Raw genomic sequence first — 20,797 nt, 5'->3', positions numbered from 1 at the left:
GGCGGGGCCCGGCCGGCGGCGCCTGCGCAGTGCGGCAGCGCGGGCCGGGGGCGCGGGAGGCGCCGCTGAGGGCGGCCATCGGCGGCGCGGCCCCGGGGCGCTTCAGCGGGGCTGCTCTGCGCCTTCCGCCGAGCCTGTGGTAGGGAGAGAAAGGCACAGCCCCCCGCGAGGCGGCCTCTGGAAAATAGCGCTAATTTAAATCAAATACCTTCTGGGAAAATTTGCTTCCTCGCCTCGGTTTGTTGTCGCGTCCCCAGACTGGCGCCGGCAGCCGCCGATGAGCAGGGATCTCAGAGGCAGGGGATGCGCCCGGGGCAGAGGCTGCCCGGGGTGGCGAGGCGGAGGATGGCGAGGTGGAGGATGGCGAGGAGGAGGATGGCGAGGCAGAGGACAGAAGGGAGAGCCCAAAAGGATGCCCGAACCTGGTGAGCCAGCCCCTCTGCTTCTACCTGCTTTCTGAAGCCATATTACTTTTCATTTAACGCACTGTGCTAGGCAATTACAGTTTGTCTCCCGTGGTCAAAAGAATCACTGAGAATAAAACTTGCACTATTTTACTATCCATATTCTTTCAATCCACATTATTTTTTTTTTCCCCCCCCCCAGGAAAATCTCGACTAGTCCAATCAACGATGGACCAATTTATTCCCTATAAGGGCTGGAAACTTTATTTCTCTGAAGGTATCTTTAGACCAAAATTATATGTAGCAAGTTGGTTTTTTTTTTCTAAAATTGGTTATACGTAGTGTTAGTAGAGTTATAAGTTCAATAAAGAACAACGAAAATTTCATATATAAAAACATAAAATAAAGACTTCAGTCTTGTGATTACTGTAATCTCTGTGATCATTACTGGGATACTGTGGAGATTATAATCTGCCTTAGTTTTGCAATGCAGAAAAATAATGGAAGAAAAATTACTTGTTTATGTATTTTGTGAAGTGGAAGGAATTATTTCTGTCACTAACGTGGTGTGTTTCTAATTAGTTTACAATGACAAGTCTCCTTTTGTCCAGAAGACTCAAGCGTTTGAAAAGTTTTTTATGCAGCGCATTGAGCTTTATGATAAGGTAAAAAACAAACCCAAACATATCCCACCCCAACAACCTGTTGTTGATGCAGGAACACTACAGATTTTTGGGTGGTTTTCTTCATCAAAAGTAACCTCCTTTATAGACCTGAAACATTTAGGACATAATTTGGGTGTTTCACTTCTAATTTGAAGTGTGTTTTATCATTTACAATGTTTCCCAGGATGAAATAGAAAGAAAAGGAAGCATTCTCGTGGATTATAAGGAACTAATCCAAGATAGAGAACTGACTAAATCGATACCAAATATATCTACTGAACTAAGGGATATGCCTCAGAAAATACTGCAGTGTATGGGCCTGGCAATTCATCAGGTAAACATGAGGGTCTGATACATGGAAGCATAACCCTCGCAACAAAAAAGAACCAGTGACACTTAGAGGCAATTATGTTATAAACCCCAAATCTCTGTGTTTTCCTGTCTTAGGGGGAATTACTGTTTATTTAAAACTCAAATCCTTTCATCTCTTGCCTTCCTGTATGACCCACAAAATCACATTTTGAAGTTGCTTTGGTCTTGGTGCATTTTTGTTATTCATCATTGGAGCACCTGACTATAACTAAATGTAGTTCTAACACCTATGTCTCTCCCTACTGGAAGTTCTAATTCCTGTGGGCATCTGCGTCCCCCTTCCTGTTCCACCCAGGTGCTCACCAAGGACCTGGAAAGACACGCTGCGGAGCTGCAGGTGCAGGAGGGATTGCCCCTGGATGGGGAACCTATCATAAATGTGCCTCTCATCCATGCCAGGTAATGGGTGCTAAGTAGTTGCTCTTGCCCAAGGAAGAGCTGTCTGCTTCCTGTCTAATCCTTGCCTGTGTCCATGTATGGTGCTGAGGGCTTACATGTTTATGGGAAAACTGGGCTCTGTGGAGCTTTTTCCAGAACACCACTCTACATTTTGCTTTTTTCTTCCCCATGACTTCATGTCCTTGTGAAGAAAAAAGTGAAATGAAACCTCCTTGTAAGCTGAATGAACAGCTTGAACTAGAAAAACTTGTAAGTAGAGAAGTGGCTTATAAGTAGAACAACTATTCTATAAAACATGTATTGATTAAAAGCAGAACTATTTAAATTTCTGTTGGCTGGAGGAGCTTTTAATGAAACAAGTCCTTAGAACTTCTTTTCTTTGTCAGAAGTAATGGCATCTCAGGCTTCAAGGGTCTGAGGGAACTGGGTGTATGAGCCCTATTGGAGTTCAAATGGAGTTTAAATTACTTTTTAAAAATTATTTTATTTTTTATGATTGTTTTTAATTCCCTACTGGTGGTGGCATAGCCATAATAAAACTTTGGTCCTTCCATGTTGCAAGTCTGAGCTCCAGTCTTTATCCAAAACAATGGAAAGATACAGTTATGGATGACCATAAGGTAATGTCTGTTGTATTGCTAGGCCAGAGGTGTCACTGGATAAACAACCTGGACTGTTTGAGGCTGTTGAGGTGGATTCATGTGGAAAATATTGAATGTTCTGCTGCTTTCTAGAACAAGAATTAAAGGCTGTGCCATGGGTGTGCCAAAAAAATACTTCTGAGAATTTTTCCTGGGTTACCATTTTTAATTGGGAAGAGGATTTTTCTGTCTGTTTATGTTTGGATGGGTTTGGGGGTTATTTTTATCCTCCATTTCTGTGTGCTAATGCTGAACTTTGATGCAGAGTGTACAACTATGAGCCTCTAACCCAGCTGAAAAATGTGAGGGCCAACTGCTACGGCAAATACATCGCCCTGCGTGGCACCGTGGTGAGGGTCAGCAACATCAAACCCCTGTGCACCAACCTGGCCTTCGTCTGTGCCACCTGTGGGGATGTGCAGGGGGTTCCTCTCCCTGATGGGAAGTACACCCTTCCCACCAAGGTAAGCTAAAACCATTGAACTTCATGCTTTTTGTTGTGTTTTGTCAAAAAGCAGCATTGCTGGTATTAAAAAAAAAAAAAAAATTAAAATATAGTCTTTAAAAGCTAGGCTAAACAACTGACACATTGAAAAAGAACTAAACAGACCAGGCAACTTTTCTTACTGCAGACCCTTGTTGCTTGTAAAAAATGTATGCTGCTGGAACAGGATGTGACAAGCAATGTGTGGAATCTCCCTGAAATCTGGAAAAAATATTATCTCTTTTAATTTCCATTTCACTAGTTAGGTTTAAAAAGACTCTTCCACCTTGCTGTGGTGGTTTTCTATGCCTACATTGTTTGGTTTTTTGTTTAGAACTTTCTATTTTAATTTTACTTCTTATTATCTGGATTTAAAAAGTCATTAGATATAGGACAGTGCCTGGTTATTTTATGTTTCCTCATGTGCTCGAGTGGAAAAAATTATCGTCTCTGGAACATCCATGGGTATTAAAAAAAAACAACAAATCAAAAGCAACCAACTAAAAAATACTGCCCAACGAAAACAAATGAACAACCAACCCAAAAAACCCCCCACAAAAACCAGAAAAACTCCACCAAAACCAAAAAACAAACAAACAAAACCCAGAGCAAAACACAACCAAAAAAACCACCCACTACCTCTTCTTCCCCCCTGCCCTGCCCTTCCCCAGCTCAAACCCGTTCACCAAGGCGCTCACTCAACTCAGCTGTATTTGCTCTGACAGCTATGAGTCAGGTGTGTGCACTTGATGGCTTTTCATTAATTATGTAATTTGTAGCCCTAATTTAACTGGCTTTTTTCCTGGAATGATACTGAATTATATTGCCTCGCTTTCCTTTTTTTTTTTTTTTTTTTTTTTAAATCAAATAAGGCAATTTCACCTTAGGGTTTTTAAAAAGGCTGGGAATGAATCAGAATTCCTGTTGTTGCAGTGCCTTGTTCCCGAGTGCCGGGGCCGGTCCTTCACAGCCGACAGGAGCTCTCCTTTAACCGCCACAGTGGACTGGCAGTCTGTCAAGTAAGCACAAAAATGGGATGTGACGGGATGGCTCAACCCATGTTACACTGTGTGATTTTAAATATCATATTCTTTTGCAGCAAGCACTCTCCAACATTTGTGTCACAAAGCAGTTGGTTTGTCCAAGCCCTGGTATACTTTGTAACCTGCCCTGTAATAGTTCTCTGGAAATTCCTTCTGCCCTTACCGAGCTCCTCAGCTCTTTGCAGCTTTTCTTGATCACTTCTAATGGTTGTCTATGATTTCATGATTCCCTTTAACGAGATGTAAGTCAGCTAGAAAAGCCCTGTTAGTTTAAACTGGTCAGCTGTGCCACTTGACCTGAATGAACTGGAAGTTTTAAGTTTAAAAACTCCTGCTGCTGTTGGCAGCTCCAGAGGGCGCTGTTTATCACAGCTTCTTTGGTAAAGCTTGGCTTGGCTTCAAGGAAATCTCCGAGCCCCAAGTGCAGAGCCAGAGCTGGAACTTTCACAACCGGGGGGTGAACTACTCTTCTTGTTATGGTCTGAGAAATTTCTTGGGCTGTTCTAGGGTTAGAATACCAATTAAGAATTCATGAGAGTGGTAATGTCTGAGCTCTTCATTGCTTTATATTGGTCCCTTTAACTTCATGTACCGTACTTATTTCTACGTGAACATGCTCATCAGTGGTAGAATATCTGAATTTCAACCCGGAGTTCTGGGTTTTATGCAAAATTTATACCCATTTAGTGAAGTGTGACCTGAAGAAGATGCCCAGAGCTGCAGATGTTGTGTGCTGCAGTCGGACTGGAAGGTGCTGCACAGTGTGTGAGCTGCCCTTGTGTGTTGCAGGGTGCAGGAGCTCATGTCAGACGACCAGCGGGAAGCAGGACGGATCCCGCGCACCATCGAGTGTGAGCTGGTCCAGGACCTCGTGGACAGCTGTGTCCCAGGAGACATGGTCACAATCACAGGCATAGTGAAGGTGTCAAGCACTGAGGAAGGTGAAGTACAGCACCTGAGAACTCCTTTTTCCTTCACGGGGGTTTTTCGGTAGTGCTTACTCAAGAACAACAACAGTCACTCCCCTTAACTGGAGCTCTCAGAGTTGAAAGTGCATAAAGTGTAAATTTCTTCAGAAGCTACCAGACTTTTACAAGGAGGAGTTGGTTTAGGACGTTAATTGATTCATGTTTTCCCTTTAATATCCCCTTCAGACATTAGGACAACTGTCAAACTGTTAGTTTAGCTTCCCTAGAGAAATTTTTCAACCCTTTTTTCTCCCTTTTATTCCTTTTATTTTCAAAGTGAAGAAATATGTTGTGCACTGTTCTGAAAGAATTCATTGCAGATAACTGCAAGACTGTTTTACTCTGAGACTTCATTTTCTGCTCAGTAATCAATCTATATAAAAAATTATTAATTATTAATTCATAATTGCTGATTAATTATGAAGCTACGTGTTTAATGCTTCTGCACCATGCATCTTTTTTTCCCTCTAAATATTCAGTGGAAACATTTTATATTCAACTTTTATTTGACTACAAAAATTCCTGGAAAAAATAATTTTTTCTGGGACAAAATTGTCTCTAGACATATGCCCTCCAATTCAGCAAAATATTTGTGTATGTTAGTGGAGGGAACTTCAAAGAACAAGTGTAACTAGAAACTTATTTTGCATCAATTTTACAAAATGCAGATATTCAGTACTTAAATATGAACATGGCTGTACATGATATTTTTGAATTACTCTATGCCATTTGTAGATAATATGAGTCCTTATTGATAGAAGAAATGCTCCATCATCCTTTCTCAATTTTTCTAACAGGAGCTTCTAAAAATAAGAATGACAAGTGTATGTTCTTATTGTACATTGAGGCAAATTCTGTCAGCAACAGTAAAGGACAAAAACTAAAGAATTTTGATGATGAGACTTTTCAGAGATCCTTCATGGAGTTTTCCCTTAAAGACCTCTATGCTATCCAAGAAATTCAAGCTGAGGAAAATCTGTTCAGGCTCATTGTGAAGTAAGTTGTGTCAGACCTAGACCAGGTCTAGGATTAGACATGAATCAGTGTGACCACCTTCAGACAAACGTGACAGCTCATCCTAGAGCTGTGAAATATCTGAGCCTTGTGCAATAGAAACTGTCCTAGAGATCTAACAAACTGCAGTGGGAAGGGGACTTGGGAGGGAATGAAAGTATTGCAGTGGGAATATTGGGACTTTGGGAGGGGCTTAGGGATACAAGAAGTTACCTGTGTTCTAGTTCAACCTTAGAAAGCTTTGGGTAGAAAAGCGATTAGTTAATTTTGTTCCTCACCGTGTAAATTCAATTTGCAAATACCATTTTGTCCTCTGCTTTTCTACAGTGGAGGAAAGAGGTGCAAGGACTGAGCAAAGGGTGTGAAAGACCCTCAGTTCAGACTAAAAAGTACTCTTCTGCCTGGGGTGTCCCTCAGGCCCTCCCAGTGGAGTCAAAGAACACAAAACTGGCATTTTAAAAAGAGAGTTACAGGTAGTTACTTGATTAAGAGAAGAATAGGTGCAGGTACCACTGGGAAGCTGCTTCTCCTTTGTCTTTGTGAGGGCTCAAGTGAAAAGCTGTTCTTATTTCAATCATTTCTGATTATCCAAAAATTTCAAGAAATTTGATGCTGCTGATGTCTGTTGGAAATTCAGCAACAGCTTCCCAAAGGTTTTATATGTTTGTTAAGGTGTTCTGTGATGAGAGACAGAACAAGGGATTGTTTGTAGTAATACATGATTTATCTTCCATTTATATGACCTTGTGCTTTGCTTTTCAGCTCTCTTTGTCCTGCAATCTATGGCCACGAGGTAAGTCATTTAACACCTCTGCTTGCCATTCCAGTTTGAAATGTTTCTGCCACATTCAACTCCTAAGGGATTCACAGAGCTTATCTGGGATGGGGGGAAGGGGCAGGGACTGTTTTTACAGGTGACTGTGGCTCTTTTGGTGTCAGGGAAGTGGCAGCCTTAGACCCTGAAGTTCAGTGATCCAGAAGGAAAGGTTATTACAGCCAGTTCTGGGGAGCTGTCAGTGTTGGTCACCACGATCAAATACTTACCAGTGTTGGCCTGTACCACAACAGATTGTGAAGGCAGGTTTGGCCCTGGCCTTGTTTGGAGGATGTCAGAAGTTTGTGGATGACAAGAACAGAATCCCAGTGCGAGGAGACCCACATGTTCTGGTTGTTGGAGATCCAGGATTAGGAAAAAGTCAAATGTTGCAAGTACGGTTTCCTTTATTACTATTTTCTGTTTTCCTCTATTTCCTTGTTATCTTGACTTGTAACCATGGTAGGATAACTGTGCTAAGACCAAAGGGTTGACTGAGCCTGGCTGGAGCTATCTTTTCATGTAGGATGCCTGAAGTATAGGACAGTATCCAAAGGGCTCTCCTGCTGTCCTCTCCTTCCAGGGAGCCTGTTAAAACACCAAATCGGGTGTCCTTGGTCAGGCCCATGGGCTTTCAAGTACAGGCTTACAGGCTTGCTGTCTGCCCTTACACAGTTCTTTTCACCAACCCTTTTCCCCATGGAGGAGGCTCACTCCTTCCTGTCTTCATTTAGCTGGTCCATTGTGAAATAAAATAATATTCTTTGAACAAATGCTACTTTAAATACCACGTAACTCTTCTCCTGTGAGGTTTACTTCCATTCCTTACCCCATTTCTATGTTGCTAGCACACATCTTGGCTTTTTGGGAAAGTGACCTGCTGCTGTGTTTGGGTTTTGATCTCAGTAGGCATTTCTGCATGACTATGACAATTAGTAATTTTTTTTTCCTTAAACTCAGTGATTTTTTAATTCCATGTCTTTTTCCATGATTACTGTGAAGTGAAGAAGGGACAGAATTCACCTAGACCTTCTTTAGAAAGTCTGAGTCTTTCTAACATGGACCTGTTATGTTAGGATATGATTTGCAATAACTTAGCCAAAGTGATGGATTTGCACGCAAGTTGCATCCTAACAAACAAAATTTAAAAATTATTCTTTTGTTGAATGGGGACTCTCCAGCACAGAGTAACTGATTTGTTCGTTCACATTGTTACTAAAAAAAAAAGAATGCCATTCAAGAAAAGTTACTCCTACTGCTTTGCAGAAGTCTCTTGGGGTTGCAAGGAGTTATGATTTTACTGTTGGGCCATGTTAAGTAGAAAGAAACAAATTTGGGTTTACTTTGAATTATTTCTCCAGAATAAGGCTTATGAAATTCTTCACTTTGGGGAGGGAAAAAGTATTTGTTTCTCTTCTAGGCAGTGTGTAACATCGCTCCTCGAGGTGTCTATGTTTGTGGTAATACTTCCACCAGCTCTGGCCTGACTGTTACACTGTCCAGAGATGGCACTTCTGGAGATTTTGCCTTGGAAGCTGGTGCCTTAGTGCTTGGAGATCAAGGTAATCCATGTAATGCCACAGGTTCTGTGTAGCCACATGTGAGGGGCAGGAGTGTGTGTGCTGCTGAGTCTAAGATAAGCCAAAGTACTCAATTAACTGTGGACTAAAAATGTCTGTTTGAAGTATGATACTGGGTTTCCACACTGTGGGAAGTTCTGAGCTTCTCCAGTGACTTCTCTGGGGGCAATTGCAGGAAAACTTCAGTTCTGCAATTCACATACCAGACTTACTGGGTCAAAGAACTAGGATTTTTTTTGTTCAGGAATCTGACTTGATGTCAACTGCTGGACTCTTACTGGTTTTGAAAAAGGACTTGCTTTTGAGATTTGTTGTCTATTTTTAGAAAGCTTGTTTTGTCACCTTAATGTATTATCAAGGATGCTGCATGCCCGAATCAGGCTGGTTTGGCTGCATTGCCATGAAATGGAAACAAACCTGGCTGAAATGGAGACTTTGGCTGGTGTCTTCTGCAGTCCCTAGGGTTCTAAGCTGGACTTTGGATGTAACACTGGATTGTAGCACACACTTGCCCTTCAGTTAATGTGTGTTGTCTGATAAGTCTTTGTCCTGTTTTAATTGCTTCCAGGAATTTGTGGAATAGATGAATTTGATAAGATGGGAAACCAGCACCAGGCTTTGTTGGAAGCCATGGAACAGCAGAGCATCAGCCTGGCCAAGGCTGGCATTGTCTGCAGTCTGCCAGCTCGGACATCCATTGTTGCTGCAGCAAACCCTGTTGGAGGACATTATAACAAAGCCAAAACAGTGTCTGAGAACTTAAAGTGAGCACTTTCTGAAATGCTGATTTATAGCTCACATTCAGGAGTAGATGCTTCTGGCAGCTTTGTAGCTTGTGTACAGTTGCTTTCCAGTTTTTTTGGAGCGTGAACACAAACTTTAATAATTTTTAGTGGCTTTTGAGAGAGAAATTGCTGTTCTACTTTATCCTAAATGAGTAGGACAGGATCTTTTACATGTGTTTGAAGTGCAACAGAGTTGCTACAATTTTTCCTCTTCTCCAAGTACTGTGGTTCCTTGTCTTTCCAGAATGGGGAGTGCTCTGCTGTCAAGATTTGATCTGGTGTTCATCCTGCTGGACACCCCGAACGAGGACCACGACCACCTGCTGTCCGAGCACGTGATGGCCATGCGGGCCGGCCGGCGCGCAGCCTGCAGCAGTGCCCTGGTGACCCGGGCCAGCTCCCAGGAGCACTCTGTCCTCCAGGCTACGTCAGACCGACCCCTGCTCGAGAGGCTGAAGGTGGGACTTGTCCTGGGGCTGCTGCATGGGATGCTCTAAAGGAAATTTGCTGTGTTGGGTTTCAGGAGAGAGCTACACAACTGGGCTGGGTGTAATAATTTGATATGACATGATCTGCAATGGAGTACTGAATCCAAATAAAGCAGTGTGGAAGCAAATCCTTGGGCATCTGCAACTCCATGGATTTGGAAAGTATGGGAGAGGAAGCATATTTCTTACTAGACTTCAGTGATGGCTTTGAGAACTTACAGTGTCAAATGCCACATCTTGGGAGAAATACTCCTGCTGGAGCTAAACCCCTGCACTTTTGGAAGTGGGATATCAGCAGTGATGGTTTAGTCTTCTGTGGAGCTGCAGCAATTGGGAATTTGAATTTTCTCTTTTTGAGAAAGGATTTAACTTTATAGTGAATTCTATTTGGCACTTCTTACCCTTGCAGATGAGAAGCCCTGCCTGCTTTTTCTGAAATGGCCAAGTGTGTGTGTGTGTGTTTAGATGTCTGAGCATAGTGTGGGGACTTGAAGTACACTGTTCATATACGAAGCACTAAAGCCCTTATAGTGGTGACTTCACCAGATAAAGCATAAAGATGATGATTTGATATTAAAATTTTTATTTTATAGGCTTCTGACAGAGAGAAATCTAACTCTTTGTGTTAGATCTCAGCAGGAGAAAACTTTGATGCCATTCCCCATCAGCTGCTGAGGAAGTATGTCGGATATGCTCGGCAGTACGTCCACCCAAACTTATCTCCAGAGGCTGCACAAGTCCTCCAGGAATTCTACCTCGAGCTCCGGAAACAGAACCAAGGAGCAGACAGCACCCCCATCACCACGAGGCAGCTGGAGTCCCTGATTCGACTGACAGAGGTAAATGCAAGCTAGAATGCTTAAGGGATTGAAAGCAGAGATTATTCCTAAGGTACTACCTAAATCCTATCATTTTTTATAGCTTATTCACCACTGTGCTTTTTTGTTTTGTTAAAAAAAGAAGTGAGAATGCAAGAGGCTTAGAAGTGCTTAAGAGCTACTGCTCCTTAAAACTTCTTATAAAGTAAAACGCCCTTGAGAAGATGGAAAGAGAATGTGTCACATTCCCCAAAAGGAGAAAAAGTAGGTGCAGGCAGGAATAACCTGCTGCCCACCATGAACTTAGAATGCTTCTGTTTTCCTTTTCCCTAACGCTGCCTTAACAACACTATTTGTGATCTGCTGCTTCACAAGGCTACACTGCTACAAAGCAAATAAACTCCAAGCTGCAGCCTAAAAGTGCAAGTATGCAGGAGGTGACATTGGCACACGAACAAAAAATAGAAAGATCTTCCTCTAATCCTGTCGGCTTTTATCTCTGCTTCTAAAATTTGTGCTTGTAGCCCTTGTAGAGTGATTGTAGCCCTTTTTCACATCAGCTATGATATATCTTAAACCTTTATGGTTTTTTTTTTTTCTGTTTTAAGGCACGATCAAGGCTGGAATTAAGAGAGAAGTCTACCAAGGAAGATGCTGAGGATGTAATAGAGATAATGAAATACAGGTAATAGAAAACACTGCTTTAAAAATAAATAAAGCATCACAGTACCATTCACTTGAAACTTTTTTCCTTTACATTTTCAAACACAGTGAAGAAATCACTTTATCAAGCTTAGGCCCATGATACTAATATTTGGGTTTGTTGGCTGCTTTTTAAAAGCTGACAGCAGCCCTAAGTCACATACAGCTGCTGAGGCTTGTGAGTTGTGTGACCACAGTGGTTCTGTGTGTCTGTGCACAGTAACGCAGACATGAGACGCTGCTGAAGGGTTTCTTCTCCCATGGGATTACTCTCTGATGCAGGTGAACAGTTAAAGTTCAAAAGTGATTTGGATGAATGCTTAGTCTAAGTTCCCTAGAGAGTGACTTGATGGTGGATTGTTTTCTACATGGCTTCTGAAAGCCCTCTCCAGCAGTTATGTTTTGGGAATCAAATCCACCTATGTTTGCTTTTATCTCCTGAGAGTTTTCTCTCTTTTTGTAAACCTGTTTGTAGCATGCTGGGGACCTACTCGGATGAGTTTGGCAAGCTGGACTTCGAGCGTTCCCAGCACGGGTCTGGGATGAGCAATCGGTCGCAGGCCAAGAGATTCGTGTCTGCCCTGAACAGCATTGCAGAGAGGACCTACAACAACCTCTTTGACCTGCAGCAGCTGCGGCACATCGCCAAGGAGCTGCAGATTCGGGTGAGCTCGCCCAGCAGCCACCCCAGCAACAACAGACTGGCAGACCACTCACAGTTATTTATTGCCCAAGGGAGAGCAGCAAAGGCACCTCTGCTGTGCCTCTTTGCAATGACAGAAATAACAACAGAAATAACCAATTTACTGCTGTTAGGCCGAGCAGAGCTCCTGAAGTGTCTCTGTAAGCTTCACTGGCCTCACAGCTGTTTGCAGCAGCAACTCCCTGCACTGGTGAGGGCTGATCTGACTGATGAGGCTGGTTCTGAGCAAGATTCTGGTTTGATCTGTGAAAGGCAATGTTGGTTTCAGTGCTTCACTCCCTCTGGCTCCCCAGAGGAAACACCTCTTTTTGTTCCCAAATTTAGACTTGTGGTGTCCCTGCTCTATTTCTGATGTTTCTGCATGACCTTCTCTGGATTAAATATGCCTTTCAGGTTTTCATTCCTGCTGCAGACATCCTAGGGCTGTATCTTGATAGGGACATCATGTAGGACACATGGCCACAAACGTACTCTGCCCTGTAATTGATTTGCATTCTGTACTTGTGGGGGCTTCAGCCAAACAGAATTATTGGTAGCTAATTCTACTTTTTGCTCCATTGACTACTTATTCAGTTTAATTCAAGTAACTCTAATTCTACCTTCATATATAGAATATTTTTTGCCCATTCAAAGTTTTATACCTGGAAATCAGGGAGAGTTGTAGAAATCATGCTTTTCTGTGGTAGATACTTCTGTTTCAGAACTGGAATTTATACAAATGTAACTGTAGCCTTTCTGCATGTCATAAAGCAAAGAATGCTACCTCTGGGTAACACTACAATAAAAAGAGTGTGTAAGTAAAGCACAAAAGTGGGGGAATGATGCTATGACACCTCCTAGCAGGTGAACAGTTTGCTAAGGAATCTGACCTATTCTTAGCCCACTTTATTTCACTAAGTTCTTTCAAATGGTTCATGTTGCTTTACATCAGGTAAGATGTCATTCTCCAATTTGATATTTTTGTCTTTATTTTCCCAGGTGTCTGATTTCGAGAGCTTTATTGGATCCCTAAATGATCAGGGTTACCTTTTGAAAAAAGGTTCAAGAGTTTATCAGCTTCAGACCATGTGAGAAGAATCACTGTGATGAACTTCCTTCAGACCCAATTGTTCCACTGGACTGAGGGACCTGCAGTGGGGAGGCACATCCCGAGCTGAGCTGCACCTGGCACAGCCCTGGTGTTTGCTGGGGTGCAGATGCCCCTGAAGACAATAAATTGGAAAGCTGCCACAGGACAAACTGACACATGGTATTGCTGCCTGGCTCATCCTACAGGTCTGCCATTCCAAATGGGACTGTGCAGGGCTATAATGCACCTCATCATCCTCGAGGAGTGGAAGGTGTGGTTTTATACTGACATTATTACAGTGCCATGCTGGACCCACAAATTTCAACCCAGAAATCTTTCATGAGAGGATGATATGAGCTGTACTTTTAGCACTGTAGTTCATTTGAAGTCTAGAAATGTTTCCAGAAAGTTGTGAAGTTTCATGTTGAGACAACACCATTTTATAGCTGTTACCAAATGACACTCTATTGAAACTGACTTGATTTTCTGCTTTGAAACTTGGTCTTTGAAGCCGAGGTTTTGTTTGAAATCCAAGTCTGATTTAAAAAAAAATCCTTATTAGAGTATTTAATTTGTAAAGCAGGGATTGGATTTTGACTTTCATTAAACTTTATATATGAGAAATATTATTTGTTCAAGCTGTTTAATGGCCATTACAAGATCTGTAACACCAACAGGTTCTGTTTGTTTCTGTGTAACTCTGTTCCTGACACAGAACAATGTGTGCTCAGCACGAGTGAAGTGCTGAATGCTTCCTGACTTTGATGAAATCAGAATCATGGTCTGGTGCAATGAAATGGCACGTGAGCAGCCTTCAGTGTAAGAGTTTAAAAACCCCAAACACGCCCCACGCCTGATAAAGAATAATATATTTTTAAAAATCAAGAACACAGTGCTCATTCTTCTGTTCTCCCTCTTTTATTTCTCAGGTAAGATATGATGGATCTAAAAAAGCAGAAACACTGAAGCTCAGTGCCTCATCTTCTGGTTTAAGCGACATCAGGGTCTGACATGCACCAAGCTTCCACAGCCCTTGGGTACCAAAACACAAGCTTTGGATGTCAAACAACATGTCACGCTTTTCAGTGCTGCCCAGCTGGGAACCTACCCCAAGGTACCAACCTACTTGAAACTGAAAACTGGTCTGAAGATGAAATGCTTTAAGTATGAAATTATAGTTCTACATCTGAGCTCTTAAGGGGCAAGGTCTGCTCTACCAACAAACTGGAAGCAGGTGTTAGATACCGATTTTAGCTTAGTACAGTGTTGGGGGATAGGAACGCGCCTCAGGAGCAAATAAAAGACTGCACCTGGAAAAGTAAACTCCTTCCTGCTTCTCCTTGAGATAAAATAAATGCGGGCAACCGCGGGCTAGAAGCAAGTACTGAGCACAAGAGAGCACTTGCGCTCTCTGAGAAGTCTCTTAAGATAAAGCAAACCTTTCCGTTCCTCCCTCAAGGGCTTGTTCGGGAACGCTGCGGCCCCCGCACCCGCCGCGAGGAGGAGCGGGGATGAGCCTGGGCAGCCGCCCGCCGGCCCGCCATGGACACGGCTGTCCGCGCGGGGAGAGCCTGTGCCGGGAGGTAGGCGGGAAATCCAGCGGGGAAGCGGTGGAAAAGCGGCGGGGAAGCGCTTTCCCCCGCGGCCGAGCGTTCCATTCCGCCGCCGCGCGGGTGGCCGCCTGCCGTCAAGCGCGCGGCCCGGCGGAGGGGCGGGGCTGGCGTAAAGCGCCCGCAAAAGGTCGCGCGTCCCCGTCAGCGCTCGCGGCACACGCGCCGCGCGCCGGCTCGCGCGCCGTGCCCAGTCCCGCGGGGCGGATGGCGCGGGCGGCGGGAGGCCGCGCGCTCCCGCGGCAGCGCGGCCGCGCGCGTAGGGCCGCGGGCAGCGCCTCTCCCGCAGCGCCTCTCCCGCACCGCTTCTCCCGCGCCCCCTCCGCGCCATGCTGGCCGCCGCCTGGCTGGGCAGGGGCTCCTGGGGGCTCCTGCGCGGCGCGGGCGCGGAGGCGGCCGGGCGGCGGCGGCGCGAGGCCTCTGGGCGGCCGGCCCGGTTCGGCGGCGGGCGGGGGGCGGCGTGGCGGGGGCATCTCGTGCCTGCCCGCGTGCGCGGGGCCCCGCGGCTGCTGCGCGCGCCCGCCGCCGTCTGGCGCCTCCTCAGCGGCGGGGCCGCCCCGCCGGAGCCCCCCCGGGAGCGGAGCGCGGCGGAGCCCTGCGCGGAGCTGGTACGTGAGCGGCACCGGGGACAGGGCACCGGGGCGGCCCGAGCGGGAGCACCCGTTCCCCCGGAGCGCGGCTAACAGGTGTCACACCCGAAACTCGAAGTCGGACTTTTCTTTGGGGCTCTCGCGGCGGGGTGTTTTCCTGTTGAAGGCGAAGTTAATGTTTAGCAGGTCGAGGCCATGTGCCTTGCGCAAGCAGAAGGCTGCTTCCAAGAACTTTCCAGGCTTTCTGTCTAGTTCACCTGGAAAATTATTTGTTGTGATTAACTGTTATGTGCCAAGATGGGGTTTGCATTCCTGCCCTGAAGATTTTCCCTTTCTTGCTTTATAGTATGAAAACCCCTGGACCATCCCAAATATCCTGTCCATGGCGAGAATGGGTCTGGCGCCAGTTTTAGGTTATTTGATCGTTGAAGAGAATTTCAGCGTTGCACTTGGTGTCTTTGTCCTGGCTGGCGTGACGGACCTGGTACGTCTGCATCAGTTTGGAAAGGCATTGGGACAGTGGGCTCACGCTGATCCCGTGGACATGCACTGAAACTTAGACTCCAACATAGAGTGGAAATGGATAAAACAGATTCATTTTTATAGTTGTTGATTTCTAGGAATGCTATATATATATGTTTTGTGGTGTTGCAAAGGGAATTTGCAGGTGCCTAAAGGGGACTTTATGCTAATGGAGGAAAGAGGGAGGTCAGAGCTCCATGACCGGCCCCAGGTGGGCATTGGCCACTCAGTGCTTGTGCGTCTGGTGGTTGTTTTTGTGATACAAGTGTCAGCTAAGAGGTATCACATTTTATCATAGTTAAACTCGCCATTTTACCTGCTGTTATACATTAAATATCTCTGTAACAGTAGCCTACGTGAGCAATTTTGGTTCATACTCTTCTAACAGAGAGCTATTGAATTTTGGTTTTCCTAGCTGGATGGATTTATTGCACGGAACTGGGCTAATCAGAAGTCAGCACTGGGAAGTGCTCTCGATCCCCTGGCGGATAAAATTCTCATCAGCGTGCTCTACGTGAGCCTAACGTGTGCAAACCTTATCCCAGGTGAGGAAACGGCTGTTGTGTGTACTAGATAAGGCGAACAAGGTCAATTTATGTGTAGCAACATTTCTTGTGTTTCCAGAAGGAAAACTGTGTATCTCTTGGAACTCTTACCTTGCCAGTTGCTCTTTGCTCCTATTAAATACTTTCCAAAGGACCCTACAGGAAGCAGCTGCTGCTGCATTCTTAAACAACTGGCATGTACTGCCGTTTTTCAATGCACTTTCTTTAAAGCAAAAATAGTTAGTAGCTATATAAAATTGTTTTTCATGGACTGGATTGTTTTAGGACTTCAGCTTAAACCCTTTCAGGAGTTGTGTTAAACTCCTCAGTGATGGGTAGAACTCATTCAGGAGAATTCGAGAGTGGTTCTTTTGTCTTCGTATTTTCTGCTCTTTTGGTTGTGTTTTACATTTAATCACGGACACAATTTTTCACTGGCTGGTGTTGGCTTGATCTTCCAGTTCCACTGACTTCCATGATTATCCTGCGGGATGCAGCGCTCATTGCCGCTGTTTTTTACGTGCGATACAAAACTCTTTCTCCACCGGTGAGTGCACAGCATTAAAAACATGGAATCATGGCAAAAAAATAAATTAAGAAGTTTTTAGCAAAGTTGTGGCCAAGAGATTTTTCATCTTGAGACTTGATGGTTACAAGATGTAATGCTTGTTCTTTGCCAGCTAGATTTCTGAGCAGGGCAGTGTTTCATAAAATACATTTTCTAAAGATAAGTCAGAGCTACTGATAACTTTTTTCCTGTGTTTAATGTGTAATAAATCTCACAACAGAGCAGTGCAGCTCTTTAGTGCTACAGTTGCCTTGTCTGTATCATGTGAACAGGTATATCAAATTGAATGTACGAGGATTGCATTTTTTTTCCCTCTTTTCTCCCCCAACAGAGAACACTGAGTAGGTATTTTAACCCCTGTTACGCTACTGCACAATTAAAACCAACATTCATTAGCAAGGTAAGAGCAGTAACTCATTACAAAAGATAACTCCTTGGTACTTGGGGCATTGGGTGGTTTGGAAGGTGGGGATAATTTACCACTACTTCTGAGTACAGTTTGGAATTATTGCAACTAATTTGGAGGCAATTTACATAGGTCCTGAAAGGTTTTTCAGCTGTGCTCTGTCAAAGCACGTGCTAATTTTGAGAGTGTAAAATGCTTAATTAAAGGAGATTTTAAAATAAATTTTATTTATTTAGACTAATCCTTAAAGCAGCAATAAAAGTGTGTGTTGGTATTCCTTGCACTGTACTTCTTCATGTTGCTCACAATTCCTATTTTGCTTTTTTCAGATGAACACAGCTGTTCAGCTGATTTTGGTGGCAGCTTCTTTAGCAGCTCCTGTTTTCAATTATGTGGACAGCATATATCTGCAGACATTATGGTAACTAATATCTTAATTTTTTTTTCCCAGATAATTTAATGTGCTCCTAAAGAAACTGGTAATTGAGATTAATTCGTGTGGAACAAAAATAAGCCCATATGCCTGAATTTTTACACCTTTAGTCTTAAATGATACCAGAATTAGATATTTATTGGTACTTAATTTACTATACAAGCAAAAAGTGGTCACATGAAACTAGTTAAGATCCAGGAATAATAGCTTAGAAATAAGTCTTTGGAATAGACATGGTACACAGTCAAAACATAAATTAGATCAATGGAGAAGAAGGGAGCAGGAAGAAAGGCTGTGTGGATTCCTCATTTGTTCATGCCGTAAGTGTCCCTGAAAAAGCAACCTTGGGATCAGTAAAAATAGCCATTCTTATTTTTGCTTTATACTGTACCTACTGTCTCAAAATCCAGCTTTCTGCAGCCTCTTTGAAAAGCACATGGAGAAATGGTGATTCCTGTAGACTTTAGGAAGGAAGGGGAGGGATGGAGTGAGAACAAGCATACAGGAGCTTGCCTCCTTAACTAATGCTGTTCCTTTCACTGTCACTGGTGATCTGAGCTGAACTGCAGCTGGCTGCAGGTGTTACAAGTGCAGTTATTTTTCCTGAGCTGTTAGGTAAGAGTTCAGAACAAAGAGCTCTGAACAGCAGATGCCAGAATTACTTAGTAACCAAAAGCAGTGCAAAATCCAGTGTTACTTGTCTTCTAGGGAAAAAAAAACCAAACCAAATAAACCAAAACCACCAACCCAAACCAGGAATTGTTTAAGGAATTATGAATGAACCTTGATCTTAACAGTCTGTGGTTTTTCATCCTGGTGGTAAAACAAGATCTAGAATTGCATCTGGGTGTCATTTGCCAGATGCAATTGTGAATATTCTTGGAAACTCCCTGGCAGAGTGCCCAGGGAGGGCAGTGGGGAACAGAGGGGCAGGCAGGGCTGTAGCAGTGACTCCCACCTCAAGGGTGGTGTCAGCCTTTCACACAGATGAGCACTGCTAATTTAGGAGTAACTGTGGTCTGGGAAGGAAACAAAAGGTGCTGAAGCAAGAACCCTTTAGCTTTGGAACTTGGTGAAAATGGTAAGTTCAAGTCTTGAGTGGTTTGAATGCTCCCTGTTCACACTATCAGGGAATAGTTTCTTATATCTGCCAGTTCTCAAGCTAGTGAAAGTTATGTAGGCATCGATTGCTGAATCTTTTGTTTTCTCTAAAACCAGTGCTAGTGTGGTGAAAATATGTCCTAGTATGCAGTTACACTGAAGCATGCTGCTTACCACTGGATGGCAGATCCTTTGTTCATCTAATCCTCCCCTTAACACTGAATTTCAGCACATAAACTGTAAGCTGCATTTTTGTGGAGCATGGTTCTTGACTGTGTAGTTAAAAACAAATGCTAAAAAAAAACCGAACCACTTTTTAATATTGTCTATAGACCCACATGACTTACAGGAACTCTCTTCCCCAAAGGTGCATCACAGCTTTCACAACGGTGACATCTGCCTACAGCTATTACCACTACGGCAGAAAAACTGTGCAGGTGATCAAGAACAAGTGAAGTGGTGCAGGTGATAAAAAATGAAGTGTTCCTGGAAGGGCAGGAAGATGCTGTGCCCCCAGAGGTGGTGGTATTGCAGCTGAGTTTTGGATCAAAGCACTCTTTGTTCTTCTGCTTAAACCATGGCATCACAGTGAAGTGAAATTTGAACATGTACTGTGTATATATGTAGAGAGAGACTTTTCAATGTATTTTTAATTTCTTTAAAAATGAGGTTGTTTACAAAAACAAAATAAATAACATTCTTAAAAACACGGGCTACTTGTTGCTGCCATGTGCATTCTGAGTAATTTTATGCTGGTTTTGAAGTCAAGACACACAGTTGGCACCAGATTTGTTCTGCCGTATTCATGCAAGGCCCTGCGTACGCTGAGATCTGAGAAGAAAAAGCAATTACAAGAACAAATTTGTCTTTGTACCTCAACCTAAGTTAGTAAACCAGCACTGCTCATAGAACTTAATGACATGCCTCTGGTTGCAGCAGAAGAAAGCACATCATCGAGGGACAGAAATTCAAACCAGAGAGAAATTTTACGTTGCGTTCCATTGTCATATGGATAAGCCATGAAGAGTTCCTACCCTGCTCCCTTTTCTTTTAAAATATGAGCAATGATGAACTGTACCCAGATGGATCTAAGTTTCTCATCCTATGTATTCATTCCTAGCAATTGAAAGAAACTCCTGTATCTCCAGATTCTTTAAAGCTTCTAAAGACGTTGTTTAATCCAAATACCACTGGCTAAAGAAGACATTTAAAACACTGTCCAAATGAATGGAGACAGTGGAAGAAACTTTTAGATGTGTTTACTGTTAATTCTTCCTGTACTTCTAGTTTCAAGAGGTACTTTGTGCTGCCCCCCACGCAAGGACAGCTTGTTCTTTGCCTGTTCTCTACCTACAGAACAGAAGAGAGAACAAGGCAGAACAGGTCAAGTTGATCATAAACTCATGTTTTCTCTTTCTGACAGCGTGATTTTTCTTTTATGTCATAAAAAAGAGTGCAGCTGTGAAGGGTTTAAATGATTGAAATCGGGAGCTAAATAATACCACTGTAGTATTAGCAGAAGAAAACTCTGTAGGCACCTCTTTTGAGAGCCCACAGTCTCTTTTGTGACAGAATATGTTTGTATATGCAGACCGTTTTAATGCTTTTTTATATTGAAATTTGTATCAAATAGTGCACAGAGAAAACACTTGATCTTTATTAGTACCTTTGTTTTAACTGGCCCGTGTTTTGTGGTCAACTCTGGATCTTTCAGCAAAGGATAGAGGGCCGAGCCTGTGGAAGTTTCCTTAAAATATGTGAGTAGTGAAATGGGAGTATTTTTCGTGAAAAAACAGTTCGAAAAGCAGAGATTTATTGTACCCAGTCAGGTGGTTGCTGTTGGGTTCTGATTAATGTAGTTGGGGCTTGGTTGGGAGGTGTTTCTTTACTTCTTCAACGAGACACCTTTCACCTATTCCATGAAATCGCCGGGGACCGTTCAGCGAGTACCAGGTTCAGTGTACACTGACTCGGTGGTACGTGCCCGTAGATCTGCCTTCGATAAACTGCGTGTGGCTGCTGGGGCCGGTGCTCTCCGCGCTGCCGGGAGCGGGCTTGGGTGGCCACAAGCGG

General features: G+C 43.6%; 2 protein-coding genes across 6 annotated transcripts; both read left to right on the top strand.

The window, feature by feature from the left end:
• Positions 1-44: 44 nt before the first annotated feature.
• Positions 45-14,272, top strand: MCM8 (minichromosome maintenance 8 homologous recombination repair factor). 4 transcript variants are annotated; one of them, XR_753061.4, is made up of 20 exons: positions 278-425; positions 607-681; positions 987-1,069; positions 1,254-1,403; positions 1,737-1,840; positions 2,747-2,945; positions 3,899-3,984; positions 4,798-4,949; positions 5,774-5,972; positions 6,753-6,783; positions 7,059-7,199; positions 8,225-8,366; positions 8,953-9,148; positions 9,414-9,627; positions 10,287-10,496; positions 11,084-11,160; positions 11,653-11,842; positions 12,859-13,220; positions 13,665-13,768; positions 13,879-14,272. XR_753061.4 is itself a non-coding variant. In XM_010411019.4 (18 exons), exons 1-18 carry the CDS (start codon positions 278-280, stop codon positions 12,949-12,951), a joined length of 2,490 nt encoding a protein of 829 aa, XP_010409321.1. In that variant the 5' UTR covers positions 45-277; the 3' UTR covers positions 12,952-13,578. The 4 variants fall into 4 exon arrangements, 2 of the variants coding, with proteins under 2 accessions (XP_010409321.1, XP_010409324.1); XR_753062.4 differs by lacking the exon at positions 13,665-13,768; XM_010411019.4 differs by lacking the exons at positions 13,665-13,768; positions 13,879-14,272 and having other exon boundaries at positions 45-425; positions 12,859-13,578.
• CRLS1 (cardiolipin synthase 1) lies at positions 13,979-20,141 on the top strand. 2 transcript variants are annotated; one of them, XM_039569793.1, is made up of 8 exons: positions 13,979-14,063; positions 14,409-14,532; positions 15,496-15,633; positions 16,087-16,216; positions 16,678-16,763; positions 17,116-17,184; positions 17,520-17,611; positions 19,092-20,141. In XM_039569793.1, the coding sequence occupies exons 1-8, from the start codon at positions 14,008-14,010 to the stop codon at positions 19,177-19,179; spliced, it is 783 nt and encodes a 260-aa protein (XP_039425727.1). In that variant the 5' UTR covers positions 13,979-14,007; the 3' UTR covers positions 19,180-20,141. The 2 variants fall into 2 exon arrangements, with proteins under 2 accessions (XP_039425727.1, XP_039425728.1); XM_039569794.1 differs by lacking the exons at positions 13,979-14,063; positions 14,409-14,532 and adding an exon at positions 15,075-15,167.
• Positions 20,142-20,797: the final 656 nt, after the last annotated feature.

This window comes from Corvus cornix, chromosome 3 (genome assembly GCF_000738735.6).
Source record: "Corvus cornix cornix isolate S_Up_H32 chromosome 3, ASM73873v5, whole genome shotgun sequence".
Classification (NCBI taxonomy): Eukaryota; Metazoa; Chordata; class Aves; order Passeriformes; family Corvidae; genus Corvus; species Corvus cornix.
Note: the sequence above shows the minus strand (reverse complement) of the source record. Positions and strands in the feature narration are given on the sequence as shown.